The following is a 24,517-nucleotide window of genomic DNA, read 5'->3' on the forward strand; positions in this document are numbered from 1 at the left end:
TTCATGATGTCACAACACGAAGTTTGTGAGTTTTTGCGAATTGCTGTGGGCGTGGCTAAGCGCTGTTCGCCAAGAAAACAACGCCAGTTTTGAGGGTCTAAACATGCACAGAAACTCCTGAAACTTGGCACACACATCTGGCCTGGTAAAATGAGCAATATTTTATTGTTGATTGTGCTATTTTTACAAAAATGACTCAATAGCGCCCCCTCGTAATTTTTAACGAAGCAGCCCCGGTTGTACGTTTAAGCAAGAACGACGAATATTTTCAGGTGTATGAGGGAGCCCAAGACCTACAAAAAAGTCTCTTGTACCCATATGCTAAAATGAACAGGAAGTGAGCTACGAATTTTTGAATGTCCCATTTTTGACGATTTTTGCACATTCACAGGGGGCAGACTTTTGCCCACCTCTCCTACACGTTTCATCCGACTGAGTTAAGACTTGGCCTGGACCATGTCAAGACCTGAGCCAACGACAGGTGGAAAAATTTTGACTTTTTGAAATACTATATGATGAGGGCGGGGCATCAAAATTTGTGTTTCGCAATGAAAAAGGATATGCTTGATAACTCCCCGGTACATGCTCCAAAAAATCCCAAACTTGACATGTATGTTTATCGTCAAGGCCTGAAGTTATCTCTATGACAACATTCAGTTATATATGCAGCGCCACCTAGCCCTTGAGGCATGAAAAAAAAATACCCCACATACGGTATTTTGTACAAAAAATGTACACTCATTCTAAGTGTGATAACTAAGTCATTTATGAATATTCTTTTAGTTTCCACCACTCAAATTGTTCACTGGCTTCACACCGATCCAAACGTATGTACGTTTCCATTTTGTTTTATTCATTTTTGATTGCCCCTTTGGACAATAAAAGTAAACATTGTGCAATGAGTACAACGAGAAATTGATGTGTATATACACTTTTACAAAAAAATACCAATCAGGGCAACTCATTGCCTAAAAATAAATAAGGACGCTGATTTTTGCAGGTCTTAACAATCACCAAAATCCGTTGAGCTTGACAGACACTGGCAAAAAAAATATTCTACATGTAAACGTTTATTATGCCATTTTCAAAGAAATTTTGCTTCCAATATGCCAGTACCCCAACGTGCCAGTACCCCAATGTGCAAGTACCCCAACGTGCAAGGACCCCAACGTGGCCCGGGCTGCGAGGGCCCTTTATAGCTGCTCGCAGCTCTAGTTTATTTTGTCATTTATTTATTTTAAATTTTGACAGTTTTGATCCTGCATAGCAGGCTAAATGAAATAATTTTTTGTCTAATTTTGCATACAGAGGTGTTACCACTGAATATATTTCCTGTAGACTGTAAAAACTTTTTGATACTGTCTTGTATCAAATTTGTGATCCATTGCTATCATTTAAATCTGCTGTTACAACAGTGCAAGGGATTACAAAGTCAGACAGTTGATATTTGAGGGTATGTGAGGCCGTTTGCATGTGTGGCATCCCTCAGTACTCCAGACTCAAGTTCCAAGGCTTAAGTGGTTAGCAAACACTATAAATAGCTGTGATGACTCAGAACTTTCCATGTTTTTTCACCAAGTATAATTTTACCATCCGGTCATGCAGTCAAACTATATTAATCTTGTTCTCAGTGAACTTATAAGATTTGAAACTGAAGTTTTATATTATTTTGTTTATTTTTTGCTATTGTTTGGAGGAGTGCCTTAATACATTTGAGTGATTGGGAGATGTCAAAAGACAGCAAGAGAATGTTTTGAATATGACAAGTATGTAAAAATGCAACAAGCATTACTGGCTTACTGGAATGTGAATCCATCGTTGGTTTTTAAAGGGATACTTTACTTATTTAGCCATTTTTGGCAGTCAAACATTAATATTTTGCCTAGAATAAATGTGATATTTTAATTATTTTTTATGTACAATTAGTACCTTTAAAAACACTTTTTTTTTTTTTTTTAATCACTCATTCACACACAAGCTCACTTCATGTAAGCCACATGGGTCTCCCAGGCGGAGGAGCGCACCCACGCCAACCGGCACCAAAGGCAAGTGACGGTTTAAAAACACATTTTGCAACTTGCTGTAGACTGAAAATGACATCACAAGGGCTCAGGTAACCAATCACAGCTCAGCTTGTGAATGTCACCTGACCAAAACTAGAAAACAGGTGAGCTGTGACATATTAATCCTTTCACCTATTTGTTACATTTTTGGGGGGAATATTGTGTGTAAAAACAAAAAAACAAACAAACAAAAAATATCCCTTTATGTATATGTTGTCTGTTGAAATGCTTGTATGGTCAATAAAGAAACAGTTACAAAAAAGAAAAGGAAATGACATCACAAGGGCTCAGGTAACCAATCACAGCTCAGTTTGTGAATGTCACATGACCAAACCTAGAAAACAGGTGAGCTGTGATTGATTACTTGAGCCCTTGTGATGTCAGTTTCAGTCGACAGCAAGTTGCAAAATGTGTTTTTAAAGGTAATAATTGTGCGTGAAAAATAATGAAAGTGTCAAATTAATTATAGACAAAATATTAACTTTTTATTGCTATAATGGGCTAAATAAGTGAAGTATCCCTTTAATTGAGATTACCATTCATTACATAATAATGTTTCACAAGAATTCTACATTATTGTCATTCTGTACCTTCAGACTTCACTTTTGTTAGAATTGCAATTGTATGCAGTAACTGTATTACAAGTAAGATTTGACTTAAAAAAATAAATAAAAATCAAACGATCCTGGTTGTCCTTCATCTCTATGCACGTTTAATATCTAAATCAGGATGGAGAAGTGATTGTGTTGTGTTGAGTGACATTTGTTTTTGCTCTGAGTAGTGCATCACCCAGAGGATTGCTGCTTCTGTCTGTTAAACCCACAAATCTGTGAAATGTCAGCTGTCTGTGTTGAGGGAAAAGAGCAAACCAAGTGCTGTTTCGTAACCTTAAGCAGAGTGTGCGTAGGCTGTGTGGGATTTTTCAGGTCAAACGGTGTCATTTAAGATTGCATTGTCTCTGTATTTGTTAGAAGTAGACACAACTACAGACACTTTGTTTCCCAATTGTGCTATGTCCCTGCTGTATTTTATTTATTACATTTGACTACTTTCTGTCCTGTCTCCATGATGCCTCCAATAATATTGGGAAGTAATGAGCTCTTTACAAATCCCATTCAAGGCCAAAGGGAAACATTTAGTGAAACAGGTTGAGGCGACTTGAACGTAATTTACTGTTGAAGTCTTTGATTATAATGTCACTGCTTTTCACTTATCGGTGTGAGTAAGTGCTAGCGATGTAACGATAAGGGCAATATCGTGATATCTTGATATTAAAACTGCCACAATATCATCGTCGTCATGTTCACAATATTTAAAAGGAGCACATCTGTTAAAAAAGTCAGGTAATTTCCATTTGTGCAGTTCTAGCACCTTCTAGTGGCTAGTTTATAAGTGCAATTTAATTTTTATTAGGGATGTTTTGGCCTTCTATGTTTAAAATCTATGCTAATTGTCAGATGAAGGGGAACCTAATTTGCTTGTGAAGCGATCAATGTGTGCTTGCATTACCAAGTAAGTGCGTCAATATTGTTATTAGAGACTGTAGGTGGTTTATATGCATTGCGATTATGTACAAAAGCACAATATTGTGACCTTTTTTAAATATCGCCAACACAATATCGTGATAATTATCACATTGTGACCTTCATATCATGATAATATCGTATCGTGATGTTGTGATATACCGGCAATATCGTGATATTGTGATATTAAAACTGCCACAATATTGTCATCGTCATGTTCACGATATTAAAAAGCTACGCATCTGTTAAAAAAGTCAGGTTGATTTGCATTGGTGCAGTTCAAGCACCATCTGGTGGCTAGTTTTTTAGTGCAGTTTAATTTTCATTAGGTTTTGGCCCTTCTATGTTTAAAATACACTAATTGTCAGATGAAGGGGATGGTAAAATGCTTTGAAGTGAGTCAATATGTGGAGGAACTCAATATGGGCTTGCACTTGTGATTAAGTACCTCAATATTAAGTGTTATTAGAGATTGAAGGTAGTTTATATGTATTGCTGTTATGTACAAAAGCACAATAGCATACTTTTTTAAGTATCAGCTCATTTCATTTTTTACAATATCGTGACCTTTTTTAAATACACAATATCGTGATAATTATCATATTGTTGATGTTTGGATATCGTTACATCCCTAGTAAGTCCACCTAAAAATTCAGCTGCTAATGTGTGGTAACAGCATTAAAAGATCTTGGAATAGAGACCGCTTATCTGACCATAACACTAAATAAACCCTTCTGGTACAAGGCACAAGTAACTCTTTCATTTTGGAATTTTTATTTTCTCGAAAACATTCATACCTTTTTATCTACTTTCAGGCAAATTGAAATGTGTGTGCAGTGCGATTGTCATGTTGAGAACTCTGGAGGGATTGCCTTTAAAAAGCGAGCAGTTGCATTTTGGTGCATGTGAACATTTGTTCATTTGGTTTTGATATTAATAATTACTTTTTAAACCAATCAGGTTTGGTACTTTGGTACCAAACTCAGGTTTGGTACTGATACTTTGGTTTTGGTATTAATAATTAGTTTTTAAACCAATCTATAATCACTTTGACCCTAATATTAATGAAATATGAGATTGTATTTTAGAACAGGAATGTCTGATCATTATCCTACATTTAGGCTCAATCCCAATACCGCCCTTACAGCTCGCCTCGTCCCTCAGCCCTCAGGATTGGGGCCGTCGTGATAAGCAATAAATCAATTAATTGGTTTGGTTTGGTTTGGTTTGTTATTGGTTTGTTATTGGTTTGTTTATTTTTTTCCTTTCGGACACATTACAGGTTACAGGATCACATCACATAATTTGCAACATTGACATCCAAAAGAAGGGCTGACGGGTAGAAGCCGATGGCTTATTCGAGACCCGTCCCTATCGATCCATTACTGTAACACATCAGTCATATATATTATTTAGAATAGTCATTAATTCATATCGTTATCCATCCATCGCATACTATCCCAGACACTGCTCGCTCAGTTCATCTTGAATGTCCGTGTGTAGATTGCGGCTTGTCAAAGTCATTTGGAACTAGTAAATCGGTCCCCAGACGCCACCAGCAGGCCCAACCCGCCAGGCGAGCAGCCAAGGCAAGCGCATTTCTTCTCTTTTACCAGTAGCGTCTTCGCTGACCTCAGATCAGCTTTCACACGTTGTGGCTTCCAGAAGAGTAGATCGGCTTGCATTCAGCCCATAGCTTTCAAGCAATATTGCCTCGATTCTGGTCAGCTGCTATTTGTAGTTGTTGATAGACTGTTGAGCCCTACCAAGACCAGCTCACCCAGCAGAGCGGCCAACGCCAGCCGCACTCCAGGCACCAACCCCATTTTGCGTATTGACAGCAGATTCGTAGTAGCCACAATACAGCCTTATCATGTAGCCTTGACTGTTACAACAAATGTCTAAGCGGAATTAGACTTAGACTTGAGTCAGACAATCTTTAGATTCATAACGGGAACAGCAGTACATGTTATCAATGCAGGTGTATAAACAAGAGTTAGCCTTGGCAATGTCAGCAAGTAATCATATACAACTCCAGTTTTGGCTAATTAGTGATGTAAGTTACTGTTGTTGATGTCTCTCATGCTCTGCCAATTCATCAACTCTTTTCACGATTCTTGTTTTTTGTTGACCAGAGTTATCTTTAGTTTGAATAAAAATTTGGCAGTCTTTTGTCCACGTGCTTTCGATAAGTCCATTCTTTCTCATTTGTCGCGCCTTTTTGGCGATGTCAGCATTTCGTTTTGGTGAGATATTCGTTGATGTCGACATGTTTACCACGAAGCTTGTGACGGGCTCTCAGAAGAGCAATCTTTTTCTTTCTGTCAACAAACCTGATCAGAACTGCCGGTGGTCGTGTCCCTCCAGTTGGGAGCGAAAAGCACATCTGAATGCGCACAGGATCAACGGTTAATCCCAAATCTCTGAGTTGAAGTGTCACTTGCTGTTCCACAGTCTTGTTCCCTGAAGATTGGTCAGAATTTTCCGCGCTTGTGCAAGCCGCAGCCTTCACCGAAGGGCCACGGCACGGCTTGATCTTGATACCTGTGACTATCACATCGTTGATACGAAGATTCTATTCCAAACGAAGATTCTGTTCATGTTGAAGTACTGATTAACATTACTGACATTTATGACAGTACTGACATTTATGAGTTCAACTATTTTGAACTTTAGATCCCTGCATGTGTCAGCCTGTCAAAGGCTGAGTTTAAGCTTATTAAGATCATGCTGAAGCTCAGCTGTGCGGTCGTGCAAGTGTCAACAGGTCAGTGAATGGGTGTGAAACTCGGGAAATGACAACAATGCAGTGGAAGGTATTTAGAATGGTAACCACTAGTGACAGCTAGGCCAAGAAGAACTTGATTTCATATACCAGTCATTGTGACCAAAACTAACAACAGTATTGGTCAAATACATTTTCACAGATAGATATACTGACATTGTTGCAACTAGTTGTTTTTTTTTTTCAATACAAAAATAAAATAAAGCAGCATCCCAATGTAGGGCCTGCTGTAAACCGTGAAAACCAAAATAAAATTTCAAGCATGCAAGATTTCATAACATTTAATTAAAATAACTAGACCACAGTGATGTACTGTATACATCCATCCATCCATCCATTTTCTTGACCGCTTACTCCTCACAAGGGTCGCGGGGGGTGCTGGCGCCTATCTCAGCTGGCTCTGGGCAGTAGGCGGGGGACACCCTGGACTGGTTGCCAGCCAATCGCAGGGCACACAGAGACGAACAACCATCCACACTCACAAGCACACCTAGGGACAATTCGGAGCGCCCAATTAACCTGCCATGCATGTCTTTGGAATGTGGGAGGAGACCGGAGTACCCGGAGAAGACCCACGCGGGCACGGGGAGAACATGCAAACTCCACCCAGGAAGGCCGGGGCCTGGACTCGAACCGGAGTCCTCAGAACTGGGAGGCAGACGTGCTAACCACTCGTCCACCGTGCCGCCTGTATACATACAGTATCATACAATGATAATTCTGTTGGGTCACAAAAATATTTAAATATATAAAGATAGAGAACAAATAGCGCATTCACAAACATACTGAACACGCTTAGCCTAACTTCAAAATAAAGTTTACCAAATACAGTAATACATTGACGGCAATGCAAATAGACTTAGTACACTTTTACTTTGAAGTTCGCCCACGTCGTGGCGTGATGGCTAGCTTGACTTCCATTCTACATACTTGTTTATCGTAATTGATTAACATTGTAGTAGCGACCAACATCAACACAACGCTATCCCGAACCTATGTTCAATCGCTAATTTAGGACGCTGAGAAACCGCTAATTAATTTTGCCGTCATTGGATATGATACAGCAGAAGTCTCCGGCGTAAGTAGTTAGCGGCTAGCTGTTAGCATTACCAACAAGTCTGGCTGCCGGCTGCACCAACCAGGCTAGTAACTAATTCTTTTTCAATATTCTGGACCAAGGCTACTTTGTAATTCACTTTCCATGTTTAAAGTAAGGGAATGCGTTTCAAGGACGCATCTGTTGAGGAAGGACGCATCTGTACTTGCTCCTGCACTCGCTCGTGAATCTAACTACTTGTTGATGAGCCACTTCTTCAGGAAATACAGCAATTGAAGAAAGAGACACAGGAAAAAGATCGACGCATTGTTGCCTTGGAACAAAAAGTGGATGATTTGGAACAAAATCTTCGTATCAACGATGTGATAGTCACCGGTATCAAGATCAAGCCGCGCCGTGGCCCTTTGAGAGCTGCGGCTAGCACGAGCACGGAAGATTCTGACCAATATTCAGGGAACGAGACGGTGGAACAACAAGTGACACTTCAACTCAGAGATTTGGGATTAACTGTTGATCCTGCGCACATTCAGATGTGCTTTTCGCTTCCAACTGGAGGGACACGACCACCGGCAGTTCTGATCAGGTTTGTTGACAGAAAGAAAAAGATTGCTCTTCTGAGAGACCGTCACAAGCTTCGTGGGAAACATGTCTACATAAACGAAAACCTCACCAAACGAAATGCTGACATCGCCAAAAAGGCTCGACAAATGAGAAAGAATGGACTTATCGAAAGCACGTGGACAAAAGACTGCCGAATTCTTATTCAAACTAAAGATAACTCTGGTCAACTAAAAACACGAATCGTGAAAGGAGCTGAGGAATTGGCTGCGCTTGAGAGACAACAGTAATTCACAATATCACAACAACAACAACAACATCACTAATTACCCAAAGCTGGAGTTGTATATGATTATTTGCTGACTTTGCCAAGGCTAACTCTTGTTTATACACCTGCATTGATAACATGTATTGCTGTTCCCGTTTGAATCTAAATATTGTCTGGCTCGAATTCCGTTTGGACATTTGTTGTAACAGTCAAGGCTACATGATAAGGCTGTATTGTGGCTCCAATGAATCTGCTGTCAATACGCAAAATGGGGGTTGGTGGTCTGGTTCCTGGAATGCAGCTGGCGTGGGCCGCTCTGCTGGGTGAGCTAGGCTGGGCAGCGCACAGGAGTCATCAGATCCACAACATGCTAGCAACCAGTGGTGCTACCTGACCAGAATCGAGTGCTGAAATTGCTTGTAAGCAATGGGCCGAATGCAAGACGATCTACTCTTCTGGAAAGCACAACATGTGTGAAAGCTGATCCGAGGTCAGCGAAGACCCTACTGGTGAAAGAGAAGAATTGCGCTTGCCTTGGCTGCTCGCCTGGCGGGGTGGGCTTGCTGGTGGCGTCTGGGGACTGACTCACCAGTTCTAAATGACTGGGACTAGCCACAATCTACACACGGACATTCAAGATGAACTGAGCGAGCAGTGTCTGGGATAGTATGGGATGGATAACGATAAAAATTAATGTCTATTCTAAATAATGTATATGAATGATGCGTTATAGTAATGGGTCGATGGGGACGGGTCTCGAATAAGCTTCGGCTTCTACCCGTCAGCCCTTCTTTCGGATGTCAATGTTGCAAATGATGTGATGTGATTGATGTAAACTGTAATGTGTCCGAAAGGAAAAAATGAATAAACTAATGTTCTGTAAAATTATACGTTGAAGTCTTTTCATTCAAGCATTCAAAGCATTCAACTCAAAACGTCAAACTTAGCTGTTTAGATTATAGGAACACAACTTTAAGCCATTAATACGTTATTTTACACCTGAATCCTGTAAAAATAAAAATGTTTCTGCCTCATATTGCGCTTAAATGTTGTGTTCCTAAATCGGCTATTATGACATTTTGAATTGATTTTTTCTCTTATTTTATTTTTTAGTGGGGAAAAGGCGTTTTACAAAATAAATGAAGACACTTAATCCTACATAGCTAGCTGAGGACAATGTACTATACTACTCAAATCCGTGATCCGATCCGAACCGTGATTTTTCTGATCCATTGCACTACTAGTATCCATCATAGCCAGGGAGTGTTTTTAGCCTAGCTGCTAGCTAGCGCCGCATCTTTCACCTGTTTATTAAAACCAGCCCGTATTTCCTCGCCTTAAAAAGAATTCACAAATGGTTTCTGTAAATGTGAGGATAAGCGGTTCTGATAATGAATACATGGATGGATATAGCAACCAAAAAATGCCGAAGTCCACCATAATGAATGCATGAATGATTGACGCGCACATCATAACATGCCATCATACTTTAGAAGCGCGTTGTCGCAGTCCGGTTACCATGCTTTGTAATCCAGATATCATCTTCAATTCCAGGATCTCTTTCTTAATGGATTGATTTCCACTTTTAATTCAAATGACTACATTTATATGAAGGCAGGGGGTCTTGAACTTTTTTACCTTGGAGCCCAACTTTTCCTGTAAATAAGTGGCACATTCAGAAATTAAGATTTATGTTGATTTATTATTGGTTGTAACTAAATTAAATCTAGTTAAGGTTTATAAAATCATGATCAAATAAAATGATACAATGTGGTCATCAATGACATTTATTTATGTGTGAACACTGACACCCAATAAGATGCCCAACAAGCAAAGAATTTCATTTTTGTGTGCCTTTATGTGGATGCGTTTTTTTTTTTTTTTTTTTTTTTTTAAACAAACAAGGCAGTGTAACCAGATTGATAAATGTGATTCACTCAAGAGAGTTCTTCACATTATCAGTCTGGGACTGCACTATGGTGATTTGCTTGGGAAAGGCGGGACATTCTGTACAGTTCTCCGAGCTGATTATGGACGATGCAGCATCTTGTGCACCACACGTTTATTTTGACCAATCATTGCAACGGATGAAAATGTCGTCTTCTGTTTCATGTGCTCGACACAGGGGAGGCGACAAACTATTGTAATTACATGTAATACATGTAATGTTTTCATTTGCTTTAATTATATATTGATTATATGATTGTATCATGGATACGTTGTCAACAGCTAAAATAACAAAACTTGTGTCACTGTCCAAATCCTTTTGGACCTAACTGTATAGTACACTGTGACAATTGGTGCTGGCCTCTCCCAGAACATTTTTCCGTGTGTTGCATAATAATAAATGTGATTGACACATGGGCTGGTAAATGTTAAAAGCGTGATGGACAGCCAACTGCTTGCATTACCTGGAGCCTCAGAGGGAAAAGATCAGCAGCGATGGAAACAAAACAATCACAGGCACACACAGTCCACGTTGTGTACACATGTACCAAGAAACAGGCCGAATTTGAGCGTTTTTCCGACGCTAACAAAGCCAGCAAATGATGTCTCTTCGAAAAATTATACGGAACGATTTGTTTTAAACACAATGTTATACAAAATGGAAACATACCTGTACATCCAAATACCACAAATTCGGGATGAGATAAATCAAACAAAACATTCCCCAAAATTATTGGAGGTATTGATTTATCTTCTAGAACTCACTAGTATATTTGTTTGCCTCTTCCTCTGACACTCCTAATTCGATCACTTCAAGCTTCATTTCTGGAAAATTTGGGAGCACACCATAATAATTGAGGAATAAGATACTGCAAATAGTATAAAAACAAAAACACAAGATTTTTGTAGGATTGTGCAGGGATAATTGTGTCGCTGTGATAACGGACAAATAAATAATCCGTAGGCAGTATTGTGACGCGTTTTGGGCTTTTTGGTAGTTCTGACCAAGTCATTTCAAAATAAGCTACTGCCTACAGGACAAACCGGTACGAAGGGAAGTTGTAATTCCATCAATAGCCTCTAGGGGCACCACACTGACTTTGGTTGGCTGTAGGAGCAAGATAAATGATAAAAATCACATATATATTCATAATATTCTGAAGTTGCTACAATGTATAATTCCTTTACTTTAGTAAGAGAATTAATAATTCACTCAAAAACACAGATGATGTCCAGTAAAAGTTACAAAAACCTCTCTGTGCATTGCAAACTTTTGTCATGTGCTGAAGGTTGGATCCCAAAGCGCAGACACAAATAAGGTTTTAACTAGTGTTGTTCCCATACCATTTTTTTGGCCCCCGATACCGATTCCGATACCCAGCTTTGCGGTATCGGCTGATATCACTACCATACCGATACCTAAGGTTTTTTTTTTCCCTCAACATGAAAAAGCTGTCCTGCCATTGGTTCAGAGCATTCATGGGCCAATAGGGTGTCTTAGATCGGCATGCAGTGAACATGTCACATATCAGTGTTGTGCACGAGCAAGACACAAGATGCTGCATTCAAAATCCTATATTAGCGTTGACAGGTAAGGAGAAAACAAGCAGTTCTACCGTTCCTTCTGCCCAGCTACCCCAGTACCACCCAACCCCCCAACCCCACACCCCGGCACAAATTGGTACTAAGAAGTAACTTATCAGTTATAACTTAATTTAGTTACTTTGACAATAAAGTAATCTGTAAAGTAACTAGATTACTTTTTTGAGGAGTAATCAATAATTAGATTACTTTTTCAAGTAATCTGTGACAACATTGACAGTGAGGAATTAAAGTGAAGCGTGAGAGAGGGCGGAAATGGGTGACAATCATGCTGAACGCGTGAGCAGTGACACCCTTGCTTAAAGGTAGACGGTGCAAGATTAGACTCAAATTTGAGTGTTAAAATAGCCATATTTTTCACCCGCACATGTTTTAAGAATTGATGTGGCACAATGACTGTTGCCCCTATTTTTCTGTAAAAGGAAAAAATGTTGGAGCGTTTGGGCCGGAATCTTTAACTGTGGCTCTGAGCATGACATCATGCGCGTGCACACTATTGTCCCTATTAGCTCTTGCGATTGTTCACGCAACTTCACGGACAGGACAGCTAATTCAAGAAGGATTTAAAGAGACCTGCACCCGATACGTCTTAATCCCTTGTGGAGACTCCACGGAAGACAAAGAGAAGGAAAAAAAAACGTTCAGACCAGCGTCACGGGAGGACGAGGATAAAGGGGGGGAATTTAAAATAATAAAAATAATGTCACAGACTTTATTACACCTGTGGTGGTCGAGTGGCTAAGTTCTTTAATCAGTAGGTTGTGGGTTCAAATCCCACCTCTGACTGTACATGCTTCTTTTTTTTTTTTTTTTTTTTTATAGTTAAAACTAAAATCTCTTGACAACAGTCATTTGCTCTTGTCATAATTGTAAAACACATATTTACACACATGTCCCAAATCAGCGCTGATGACTTTCAGCATCAGATGACACTTTAAATTACAAATACGCCAATTCGCTTTGATACCTAACAGGTCAGGTTAGCTCACTTGGATAAGTCTTTGAACCAGGTGCATTACAAAGACAACCATATGAATGGTGCCCCGAATGGAGCAACTGTTTTGTTTTGTTTTTTTCCTTTTCAGTATAGTCATAATACAAGTTAACATCTATTTCGTTAAATGTCATTTGACAAACTATTTCTTCAAAATTAATCCATATTGCATAATGCATTCTATAATTTCATTGAAGTGATTGAACATGTGACCCCATTATTCAGCATCATATGTCACTTTTCAATATAGATACACTATAAGCCATGAGTTTTGAGCCAGACATGTTAGGTCAGTGGATAGCTTAATTACCTGCCGCATGGCGAACCTGGGTTCGCATACAGTGTGGGTAACTCTTTTGTAGGAATGCAATATATAATACTAATCATTGTCACTAATAATTATTTCACATCCATTACGTTTGATGTCATTTGTCATTATTAAGTTTTGTTTCTATATTATCCGTTCTATATTCAAGGCAAGGCAAGTTTATTTGTGTAGCACATTTCCTACACAAGGCAACTTAATGTGCTTTCCACAAGGAAAGACAACACATTAGCATCAACAAACACAGTAGTTAACATTCAGAGCACAGAAAAGAAAAGAAAAGTAGGTTACATTGACAATGTTAAAACCTTATACAGCAAACTTAAAAAAAAATAGTGCATGGAAGTTTAAAATGATAAAAATAAGAGAAAAAAACAACATTCAAAATTTAATTTCAGTGTAGACAAGTTAACATCTATTTGGTTAAATGTCATTTGACGAACATTTTTTTCAAAATTCCTTGCAAAATTGATTACTAAATACAATACGATATATTGTCACAGCAACCTACATTTCCGTGATAGCTGAATGATTAAAGCAATGGGTTGGCCCGCAGGAGCTCATGGTTCGAGCCCTCCTTGGGGAACATTTAAGCACAACTTTGATTTCACATAGTAGTCATTGTATAATTCTTTATATTTGTGCTTTGTAATAATTTGACACAAAATATCTTCACAATAGTGTTTTTGTTTGACTATTTTAAGACTGAAAAAGTTTTAAATGAGCAAACTGAAATTAATCAGGATATTAAATGGTAAATGCACGTGTCCCTATTCGGCTTGCATTCAGCATCAGATTACTGATCATTACTGACAACTACCTGCAGATAAAGCCCACTGCATAATAGTTGTGGGTGGATCGATCCAAATATCGATATTATTGATATAGACCGTATCGATACTGGCACTAAAATATCAATCTATTAGTTTAGTTTCAGTTTGGCTCAACTTTGTAGTAGATTGCATGACCACATACAGTATTGTACTAAAAAAAGAAAATGTTTGTTTTGTTTTATATTTATTGTTGTTCACTACAATTACATACAATGTCACAATTATTTAACTACAAGTTACTACTTATTACTAGTAACACTACTACTGTTTCTACGACTACTACTACTATTATTACTAGTTATGTAAGCTTTTGTCACTCAAAATGACTTTCACATACAAAGTAACTTGAAGATTAAAGTGATAGTTCGGATTTTTTGACATGAATCTCTATTTCATCCTCACCTCCTGTGTGTGACCCTGACAGCGTTCTGTGACACGAGTTCTGGTCCAGTGTTGGACGAGAGGAAAATAGTCCAGCAAGCTGGCTGGTGTCACAGAAATAAAAGCGTTTTTCTTGTAAAAACAATTTGTGTTCAAAAGAGTGATACATTTGCATCACAATACTCCTGTCTGAAAAAAGTCAGACGCCATTACCGCCAGGCACTACTTTTCTGTTTGTTCGTATCACTGCGCGGCGCCCCGCATGCAGCTGATATACGCGCACTAATCTACAAGTTGTTTGTCTTTTCGAAGGTGGAAGGCGCGCGGATCAGCTGTCTACAGCGCGTTTGTCAGCTGTCTACAGGGCCCCGCTCAGTGATACAAACGAACAGAAAAGTAGTGCCTGGTAATGGCGTCTGACTTTTTTTTTTTTCCAGAAAGTAGTATTGTGATGCAAATGTATCAATCTTTTGAACACAAATTGTTTTGTTTTTTTTAGAAGAAAAACGCTTTATTTCCGTGGCATCAGCCAGCTTGCTGGACTATTTTCCTCTTATCCAACACCGGACCAGAACTCGTCACAGAACACTGTCAGCGGCAAGTCAGTGCTGGTCGCACACACTGGAGGTGAGGATGAAATAGAGATTCGTGTCAAAAAAATCCAAGCTAACCCTTTAATACGTTCCTTACCTCTGTAGACATTATTAAGCCTATGAAAAATGCGTTGTGCTCCGTGTTTACGTTTGTTAACTTGGAGGTTTGCTTGTGCCCGAAAAGTCGCACACGATCCTGGCCGTGTGCACGTCGCTGGGGTCCATTCCGTTTCGCCAGAGGGGTCGCAAATGGGCAAAAACTCTGAATCTTGCATTGTGCCCCTTTAACTTAAATGCAATTAAAAATGGTTCCATCTCCCTGCTTGACAGTCAACTTAAGTACAAATGAAGTGACACTTGATGCTCTGTTTCAGTAGTGTTTTACGCTTTGAAAAAACAAAACAGATTTAATTTACTTGAAATAAGGCCATTTAATAACTTAAAAAAAATAAGTGTTTATTGTTAAGGTTCCGGTGCGACCGGAGAGTGGATCCCAGAATCACCGAACACAGAGGAGTAAGCGAGAGGTTTTATTCACCAAAACACGTGAATATGATCATAACGCGCTGGACACAGCCAGGAAAAAGGTTAACAAAAAGTGCTTGCAAATTGCAAGGAGGGAAATTAACACAACACAAAAAGACCCGAAGGCTACAAACCGCAAACACAAGAAAGCAACAACTTACTATAGCTATGAAACACACCGCATAAAAGTGGGAACAAAAAGAGACGTAGCAAAACTTACGTAGATGAAAATCGAGAATCTTGGACTATAATTAGCGAAGGCGAAAAACAGTAGAAACACTAGACGATGGCTGTGAGCAGACGGAGCAACGACTCGACAGTGGCTGCAAGGAGTCCCAGTCCTTATGAAGGCCTAATAGGTGATGCACTGCAGGTGTGGTGCAGGGGACACGCCCCTCTCATTAATCATGAACTGTGAGACAAGGAAAACACACTGAGAGCCCAGCAACATGACATTTATGGCTTATTTTAAGATTTAGTTGCTTGTTTTGTTACTTAGCAGCTTATTTTAAGATTTCATTTCCTTGATTTGTTGCTTAGAATAAGTGTTTAAAAGCTCATTTTAAGATTAATTAATATAGATCTACACATTTTCTTATTTCAAGAAATATAAGTAATTAAATTATCTTACTGCACTGTCAGATAATTTCACTTGTTCCTAGTAAATTTACACTAAGAACAAGTGTATTTTATCTCATATTAAGCAGACGTGTTTTTGCAGTGTAGCGATCTTCCTAGTGCAATTTTGAGAAATTGGCCGTGCCAGTGTGGCGTGTGTGGGGAATATTTACTTTGCCACTCCAGTTTCCCCCTTGTCATTGGCAAAGTGGCAAACGGGGAGCGCGCACCCTTGTTATTTCCAGTTGAGCATGAGAGGAGCCGACAGGGCAGTGGAGCCGTCAAGGTGTTTGCCTACCGATCATGTGAGGAACCAGCCGGGCAGCGAACCGATTGGATATTGACAGCGTGGGCGCATTTGTTTTTTTGCACGCGTAGAGTGACGTCACGGGTAGTCAAATCCGTGTGTTTCGAGCTGATCACACTGAGACGCATCCTGTCCAAAATCGGATGTGAAACTATCTCCCGCATGTGGTTTCAATCTGTCCCGCAAAAATTAGCGTTTTTTCATGCGTTTTGTGACTGTTCAGGCTACAGAAGAGCCATCCACATTCAATTTGGATGAGCTAAAAATCGGATTTGGGCTGGCAGTCTGAACAAGGCCTAAGAAGCCCAATTGTAGTCAACCAAAAAAATAAAATACAATTATTATTTCGTATTTCTTGACTGATTTGTTTTTGTGGGTACAATTCTAAATTGTAAAACGATGTTTAGATTCATTAACAGAGCAAAACAGAAAAACAATTTAATCAGTGTATTTCCTTGATGTTTTTACAAGAAGGGAAATGCTATTTTGACAAATATTTAATCCACTGTAGGCATTAAGTCACATAAAATATTTTGAATCCTTAAAACATATAATCCATTGACTGAATCCATTGATCTGACTGGAAGCTGTATGGACTGTGTGTTGTTATTACTTTAGCTCTGCAAGAACAAAACAAGGAAAACATTCACACAGAAAATACTGACTACCTAATGACCAGATAAACAATCTAGCAGTAAAAAAACTATTTTGGAAAATGGAGCAGGACAAGTAGAGACAAGCGGATACAAGTGACTCAGACTCGGAGAAACGCTTGCATGCTTGAAGGAATTATGATGAACCCTAGATCTGTTTACCTTGAGTCAGCAATGCACAACACACCTGTGCAAGCAGGAAGATGTCAGCTAACAAGCACGTTAAGTTTGCTGACTCTTTGTTTCCGAATGTACAGTCATGAAAAATAGACTACATTAAATGCTACATCTCATAACAAGTTATTGTACAATCTGTTTATAGGTGTAATGATCTCATTACCTTTAGACACACTCTCCTCCAAAAGTACTCAGCTAGGGCAATTCCTTTATTTTTATTGTCGACTGAAATGGGTTGACATCAAAAGATGAACTAGAGAAAGAGACATTTTCTTTCCAGGTATCTGCATCTGATACAAAAAACTGTTTGAACAAGCCTATTTTTCACGTGAGCAACAGTTTTGGCCCAGCTCTTGTTTTGTTGCTCAGATTTGTCCGATTTCATCCATCCATCCATTTTTCAAACCGCTCATTCATTCATTAATCAAATATTAAATAGTGCTGAATGTCAATGTTCAATTTCAAAAGCTGTCTGAATGTGAAAACCGGCAATTGTGACACCAAGACAAGATGGGAGTCATAGAGAAGCACACTGGAACAGATCAGATATAGTTATATATTATAAACATGTTTTTTAATTACACTCTGTTTACAGTAGGTTTCTAAACATGGTTCTTCATGAATAAATACAGTTATATATTTTATAGCCTCTTATACTTTTTGCAGTGCCCAATCCTCTTGCTGTTTTAAAAGTAACTGAGTGAAGAACACATTTTAATTGATCACTGTCTATTTACTCTTGCTAAATAGCTTTCTAGACCTGTACCATAAATTGGAAATAAAAAAATAAATGAATAAATAAATAAATCAATAAATCAATGTAGCTTTAATTTGAGTCTATTTCAGTACTCTCACCTCTAATTTTAAGATAACTTAGGGGTGGGCGATCTTGCAAAAATAGAATATCACGATTGTTTTTTTGTTTTTTTTTATTAATAAGAAATACAAATTAAACTAGAGCTGCGAGCAGCTATAAAGGGCCCTCGCAACCCGGGCCACGTTGGGGTACTTGCACGTCGGGGTTCTGGCATGTTGGGGTACTGTGAAATAGGAAACTGTCTAAATTGTAAATGTTTTTGACATGCTTTGTGTTTGCAACGCTTCATGGAAAGGCCAAAAATGATGCACAATTAACAAAATAAAATCAAAATGGCTTGGCACATGGCTATAGAATTTTTTTTGAACTTTTTTGTTAGTCTTAAGCTGATAGGTATCCCAATTTTTACAAATCTAGCTGAATCATACAATCGCAAAAGCTTCATAATGTCTAGAGGGCGCTATTGAGCCATTTATTGCAAATTGCACAAGAAATCTCTAAAATATTAATGTTCATGACAAGTCTGATGTGTGTGCAAAGTTTCATGAGTTTTCGCACATCTTTAAACCAACAAAAAAAAAAAAGCAGCATTTTACTTGGCAAACAATGCATCGCTATGCCAACGGCGTGCGACTAAATAAAAAACTTTCGATAACTTTGCATCTTAAACATCTTAAGATGAAACACACCAAGTTTGAAGACAGTCGGACAAATTTTGTAGGAGTTCGTTAAAATATGACCCCTAAAAATGGCCACAAAAAATGGCTACAGTAGTCAGCAGTCTGATTTGATCATTTGTGAAATTATTCCCTTTAAGGCTCAGATTTGTTGTAGGGCTGTGTGAATTTGCCTTAAAATAAAATCCAAAATTTTTAAACAAAACATTAGAATTTACGCCCTCCTTTTTTTTGCCCCCTAGTTTCCTTTTTTTTTCTTTTCTTTTCTTTTTTTTTTTTTAAATAAAACAAGTTAAAAAAAACTCACAAAAAGCTCAAAAGAGATTTTTATTTTATTTTATCTGTTAGCATAAGTAACTATTTCTTCTCTTAGAATTAACGTGCAAAATTTGTACCTTGAATCAAATACTTCTGGAAACAATTGTATTAAGAAAGTGGACATTTTCTTTATTTTATTTATTTTTTTCCTTTGGTTAACTTTGTTTTAAAAGATAAACACTACTACTTTGTGTCCCTCAATGACTCATTCAAACATCCCATTTTGCCTTTGAAGTAGGAACCGAGGTTGTGCTTGTCATCACCTCCCCTGTGTACTGGCTATTCTTAACAGCAAAATTGTGTCGTTTTCTTAGTGTGTCAGGACCTGTTTAGTCCAATTTTATGTTTTTACTAATTGTGTATCTGTGCTGTACTTCTATTTTTGTATTTTATTGCTTTTTTTTTTAACACCAGGGGACTGCAGATGGAAAATAGACTTCTGGCTAATTCTGGCTTTTTTAATTTGTGAATTTCTATGTTTTTTTTAAATTAAATTGCGCTGTCCCCTATTAAATAAATAAAATCCAACTTTCTGCTGATTTCACAAGTACAAGTACTTTTATACAAATGAAGGTGGCTAATTTGCCGTGACCGGCAATTTTCCTGCTAGCATTATTTGATTGGTCAATCCCAGGAGAGAGAAATCTTAGCCTGCTGTAAATCGACTAATTTACCATGATTAGCCAGCCTCAGGGCCAAGGCATAACCGAACTAAGCGGCTGCTTGTCACAGGCCCCTGAGAGAGAGAGAGAGAGAGAGAGAGAGAGAGAGAGAGAGAGAGAGAGAGAGAGAGAGAGAGAGAGAGAGAGAGAGAGAGAGAAGAATTTTTTGTAGAATTATTTTTAAAGCGACACAACAATTATTAATCATTTTCCAGTATTGGATTAGGCATTGTGTACAAAGAATAAAAGTGCAAATATCTCTAGCATCTTATTCCCTGAATTTTATTCTAAACCGATTAACTATCAGATTTTGAACGTACCGCGGGGAACACCATTATCCTGGTCACGTGATGACATATCCCGTGCGTAACCGGAAGCCGTCTTCGCTCATTTCAATGTGAATTTGCTGATATAATGGGAAAAAGACGTATTCAATCCCAAACACTGCGCCAATTCTGTTCAGAGTAAAGTCCTCAACATGTCCGGTTTTCATGTTATTTCGTGTGGGAGTGGGGCGGTGGGGGATGGCCGCTCCTAATGTGGGCTAAAGCGTGCTTATCACGCAACATGTAGCTTAGCCTAGCAGAATACAAGTCATCTGGATGCTTACCGTCCACTTTGACTCACCGGCGGCTGGATCTGCCAGTTTTATCCGGCCCGGCTTTCGGTTGGAAAAAAAATCGTTGGCATGTCCTCCGTGGCTGTACTGCTTTTGAAGAAGTGCGTCTTTGTTGTAAGGTGTGATTCCACCTTTCCGCCATGGGACGCAATAATTCCTTGTGAGTCTCATTGTTGTCATTTATTCCATGTAATTCAATGTGTATTTTACGCACGCAATACGTCACGATGATCACGTGACTGTCCAAAATGTCCGATACAGTACGTAATGCAAAAAATATTAATAAATAGTGCTATAAAATCAAAAGTGCTCAACATGAATAGGCATTTTCAGTTTCACCATTTCACAGAATAGCTGGTTAGTTTTTCATGCTGTCGTGCTCCCCCCCCCTCTTTCATTCATCATGACTCGGATAAATATGAGGCTATTTTTTTTAAATAACTTTATTGATTATGGAGTTGGGCAGTGTGTGCATTGAGTAACACTTAATATCTATAAATAAATGCCCGAGGCTAGCGAGTTGGCTAGCAAAACAAATAAACAAGCTTGCTAAAAAAATAAAAATTAAATAAAAGCTAAAATTAAATAAAAGCTTTCACCTCCATCTATTCATCACCAACAAGTCCCTTAACTTTCTCCTTGACCGTTTTTTCATCTCTAGTTTTCTTTTTCTTCCGTTTTTCCGCACCCCTGCGATAGCTTCTTTTTGATGACATTACGATGTCTGTTTTATTTAGTAATTCTCTCGCTAACGGGAAGGGTAGATGGGTAGCTTTCAACCATTCTCACACAGTGACGTTACTGATGTAGCATCACAAACTGACACAAAAGCACCAGCCGCTGCTGAACATTACAGTTTATTTTATTTATGTCCTGTGTTTGTTTTTTAATCAAAAATGGGATGTAATAAACAGAGCCCGCATTTACCTACTCATAGACACCTGGGCTAACTATCAAATATAGACCCCCCCCCCCCCCCCCCCCGCCCCCACCCACCAGCTCGCAAAGCCTAACCGAGATGCTCTGCTTATTTTTCACCATTGACAAATCAGCGCACATATTAAGTGTGCGGGCTGCACGTCACCCACTCAGTTTGGGGTTGATATCCCTCAAGCGTGCTTGTACCCCTTTGTAGGCTCAAGACATATTGCTGACATTATCATAGCTCTGCCCCCTGCAATTTGCAATATCAATGCCCATCTCTTCTAAAACACTTTTTAGTGACTGGAACAGGCTTTCACCAGTGTGCCTTATTATAGGCAAAAACTTTTCAAAGCGCTCTTCAATGCACCCATCTGCAGTGGCGACACAAATCTTTAGTATACATGTCATCTGATCAACATGGAAAATGTCAGGGGTTGAGTCAACAATTGAGAAATATTTAACCATTTTCACTTTACGAACAATTTTTTACCTATCAGCTTGATAAATTCCTCACACACATTTAAAGATAAAAATGAGGGTGTTCCACTTCCAGCATTTCCATATTTTTCCATGTGGGATTTAAAAGAAAAAAGGTGTCTGCTTCCTCTTAAAGACAGTCCCCACTCTGACAAAAATTTCACTACAGCCATAACTCTCTGAAGCACATCAGACCAGTACTGACATTCATGATAAAATTGTCTTTTTAGTTCACAATCCACCAAACCGCGTTCAGCGGACTCGTTAATTAATAAAAGCTATTATGGCCATTTTGTGAATGTGGCTGTTTTCTGTCATGATGAAGGTGTGTGGAGCGTGTGGATGAGGGGAGCCAATGACGGACAAACAAGGCCGGGAGACAAACAGGAATGAGAACAACTTTATTTACTGGAACCAAGTAAGAAGACTGGATGGGATATGAGCAGACTGGTTGGTATTACTGGACTGAACGTGTACAGACTGGGCATGATGTGGACAGACTTGGTATGACGTGGATAGACTGGTTATGGCATGACTCAGCAGAACGTGGACAGACTTGGATTGACGTGAACAGATTTGAATTGACGTAGACAGACTTGGATTGGACACTTGAGTGGACGTGGAGACTTGAGTTGACGTGGAGAAACTGACTAGACGTGGAGAAACTTTACTAGATGGGGAGAAACTTGACTACACGGAGAGAAACTTGACTAAACGTGCAGAAACTTGACTAGACGTAACCAAAAACGGCTATGGGGATAAGCTCCAGCAACCCCGCGACCCTTGTGAGGAGTTGCTGTTAAAAAAATTGATGAATGGATATATAATGCATCAGATTTATATAGTGCTTTTCTGGAACTTCAAAGACACTCTACAATGGATACATTATTCATTCACTCAGACATTCACACTCTGATGGCGGTAAGCTACTTAAGTAGCCACAGGCTGACGGAAATGCGGCTGCCAGTGCGCACCTCCGACCACGACCAAACATTTACAAATTACAGACACCAACCAGTGTGTGTGGCACTGGAGGCAATGTGTGTGAACTGAAGTGTCTTGTCCAAGGAGACAATGACTTTTGGGGAGAGTGGGGATCGAACAGCCAACCTTCCGGTTACTGGACCGTGTCTACATCCTGAGCCACGGCCGCCACGCACATGCCCCTCCCTCCCCCCCCCCCCCCCCCCCTCTCTCCCCCACTCCCTCTCTCTCTCTCTCTCTCTCTCTCTCTCTCTCTCTCTCTCTCTCTCTCTCTCTCTCTCTCTCTCTCTCTGAAAATAATCACCAACAACTACAAAAAGGAACATAAAAAGGGAAATAAGGGCATAACAAATGAAGTTGAATTTATCTAAAAATACAGTAAACAAATTGGACAGAAAATATGCTGCACCCAGCTCGTTAAGTCATCACCAACATAATGCTGGTGCTACAAGGACAGTCACAGTCAAATCGATAGGCAGTAGGGGTGTGCCAAAAAAAATGATTCTCAAAAGAATTACGATTCTCATGCAAAACAATTCAGAATCGACTATTTATTTATTTATTTATTTATTTATTTATTTATTTATTTATTTTTTACACATCTGTAATCACAATGACAATATTGCCCCTAGTCAATTACTCATGGCCTTCAATTTGTGAGTTAGATGTTTTGTTTTGGTTTGTTTATATATAAAAATATCAAAACCCTAAAATGGGAATGCTATTTAGTGGGCAATATATGCCAGCTGAAATTAAAGGACATTAAAATCAAGCCAATTGAAACTTTTAGTAAAAGGTTACTCAAATATTGCCACAATCTTGGGACTGAGTATAGTCTAATATTGTAAAGGTGTACACGTCATGTACATTCCTTTTTTGCATTTCTTTTTCAGATTTCTTTGATAACCGCTCCCTTTGAACTTGGCACACTGCTACTCCATCTGCAGCCCAGTGGGAGGTCTGAAACGACCTGAGAAGGCCTCTGGTGTGGGGTTGGTCTGTGGGAAGCCAAGAGAGATGAAGACTTGTTTTGTGTTTTTTGCATCACTACTGTTCTGCAGCATTCAAGCATGTGAGTTCTGAGCTTTTCACTGACCTATTTCATTTCTAACATATTTAATAAAGTGTCAAAATCATGGGAAAGCAATATTTGAAAATACAGTTTTGTGGTATTAAGAGCAAGAGTGTTGTTCTGTTCCTCTTTAAGCTGCCTCCTTACAGAGGTTTGTGTCCCCCAATGATACTCAGAGATAATTTGTTGGGGACTTCCTCCTGGTAGCATCACCCAGGGCATATAGGTGAGAGAAACAGACAAAGAAGACCCTATATCAGTCAAAATGAAATATTTGGACCTCGGTGTCTTTCGCCTGGACGCTGGTCAACAGGGTCCCTCTCTGGAGCCAGGCTTGAAGTGGGGCTCGATGGAAAGCGCCTGGTGGCTTGGCCTGGACCCATGAGACGCAGGCAGCAACAGCCGAAACAGCCTTCCCAAGGGCACACCACCTGTGGAAGGGAGCTTCTGACAGTAGAAGTAACCGACAGCCGTCCCAACGGTCTCAATCCCTGGATTTCCAGGACCTAGGGGCCCGGGAAGGACGAGGGGTAGGGCGTACAGACCGGGGCTTAGTGGGAGAGACGCGGGTAGATGAACGAAAATCAGTGACTGGTCTCTGCGAGTGTCGCTGAGTACCGGAGCCCATACTGGGCCAAAACTACTGCTGCACATGCCGCGACGGAAAGGTGGCCGGGAGAGCAGCCCCCGAAGACCCAGGAGGGGCGAAGGACTTGGTAAGGCAGGCAAACTGTAGCCTTTTAGCCCACTGCTGGACA

At 39.4% G+C, this 24,517-nt stretch overlaps 1 protein-coding gene across 1 annotated transcript in view; it reads left to right on the forward strand.

Annotated features, from left to right (window-relative positions):
- LOC144017102 (cell migration-inducing and hyaluronan-binding protein-like) overlaps window positions 1–24,517 on the forward strand; it is a 276,493-nt gene that overhangs the window by 183,062 nt on the left and 68,914 nt on the right. Inside the window, exons 3-5 of the mRNA XM_077518355.1 lie at window positions 14,649–14,742; window positions 14,836–14,963; window positions 23,581–23,759. Of these exons, the coding sequence (XP_077374481.1) occupies window positions 23,705–23,759 (55 nt within the window). The 5' untranslated portion in view covers window positions 14,649–14,742; window positions 14,836–14,963; window positions 23,581–23,704. The remainder of the gene's footprint in view (window positions 1–14,648; window positions 14,743–14,835; window positions 14,964–23,580; window positions 23,760–24,517) is intronic.

The sequence above is a fragment of the Festucalex cinctus genome, chromosome 4 (assembly GCF_051991245.1).
Source record: "Festucalex cinctus isolate MCC-2025b chromosome 4, RoL_Fcin_1.0, whole genome shotgun sequence".
NCBI classification, from domain to species: domain Eukaryota; kingdom Metazoa; phylum Chordata; class Actinopteri; order Syngnathiformes; family Syngnathidae; genus Festucalex; species Festucalex cinctus.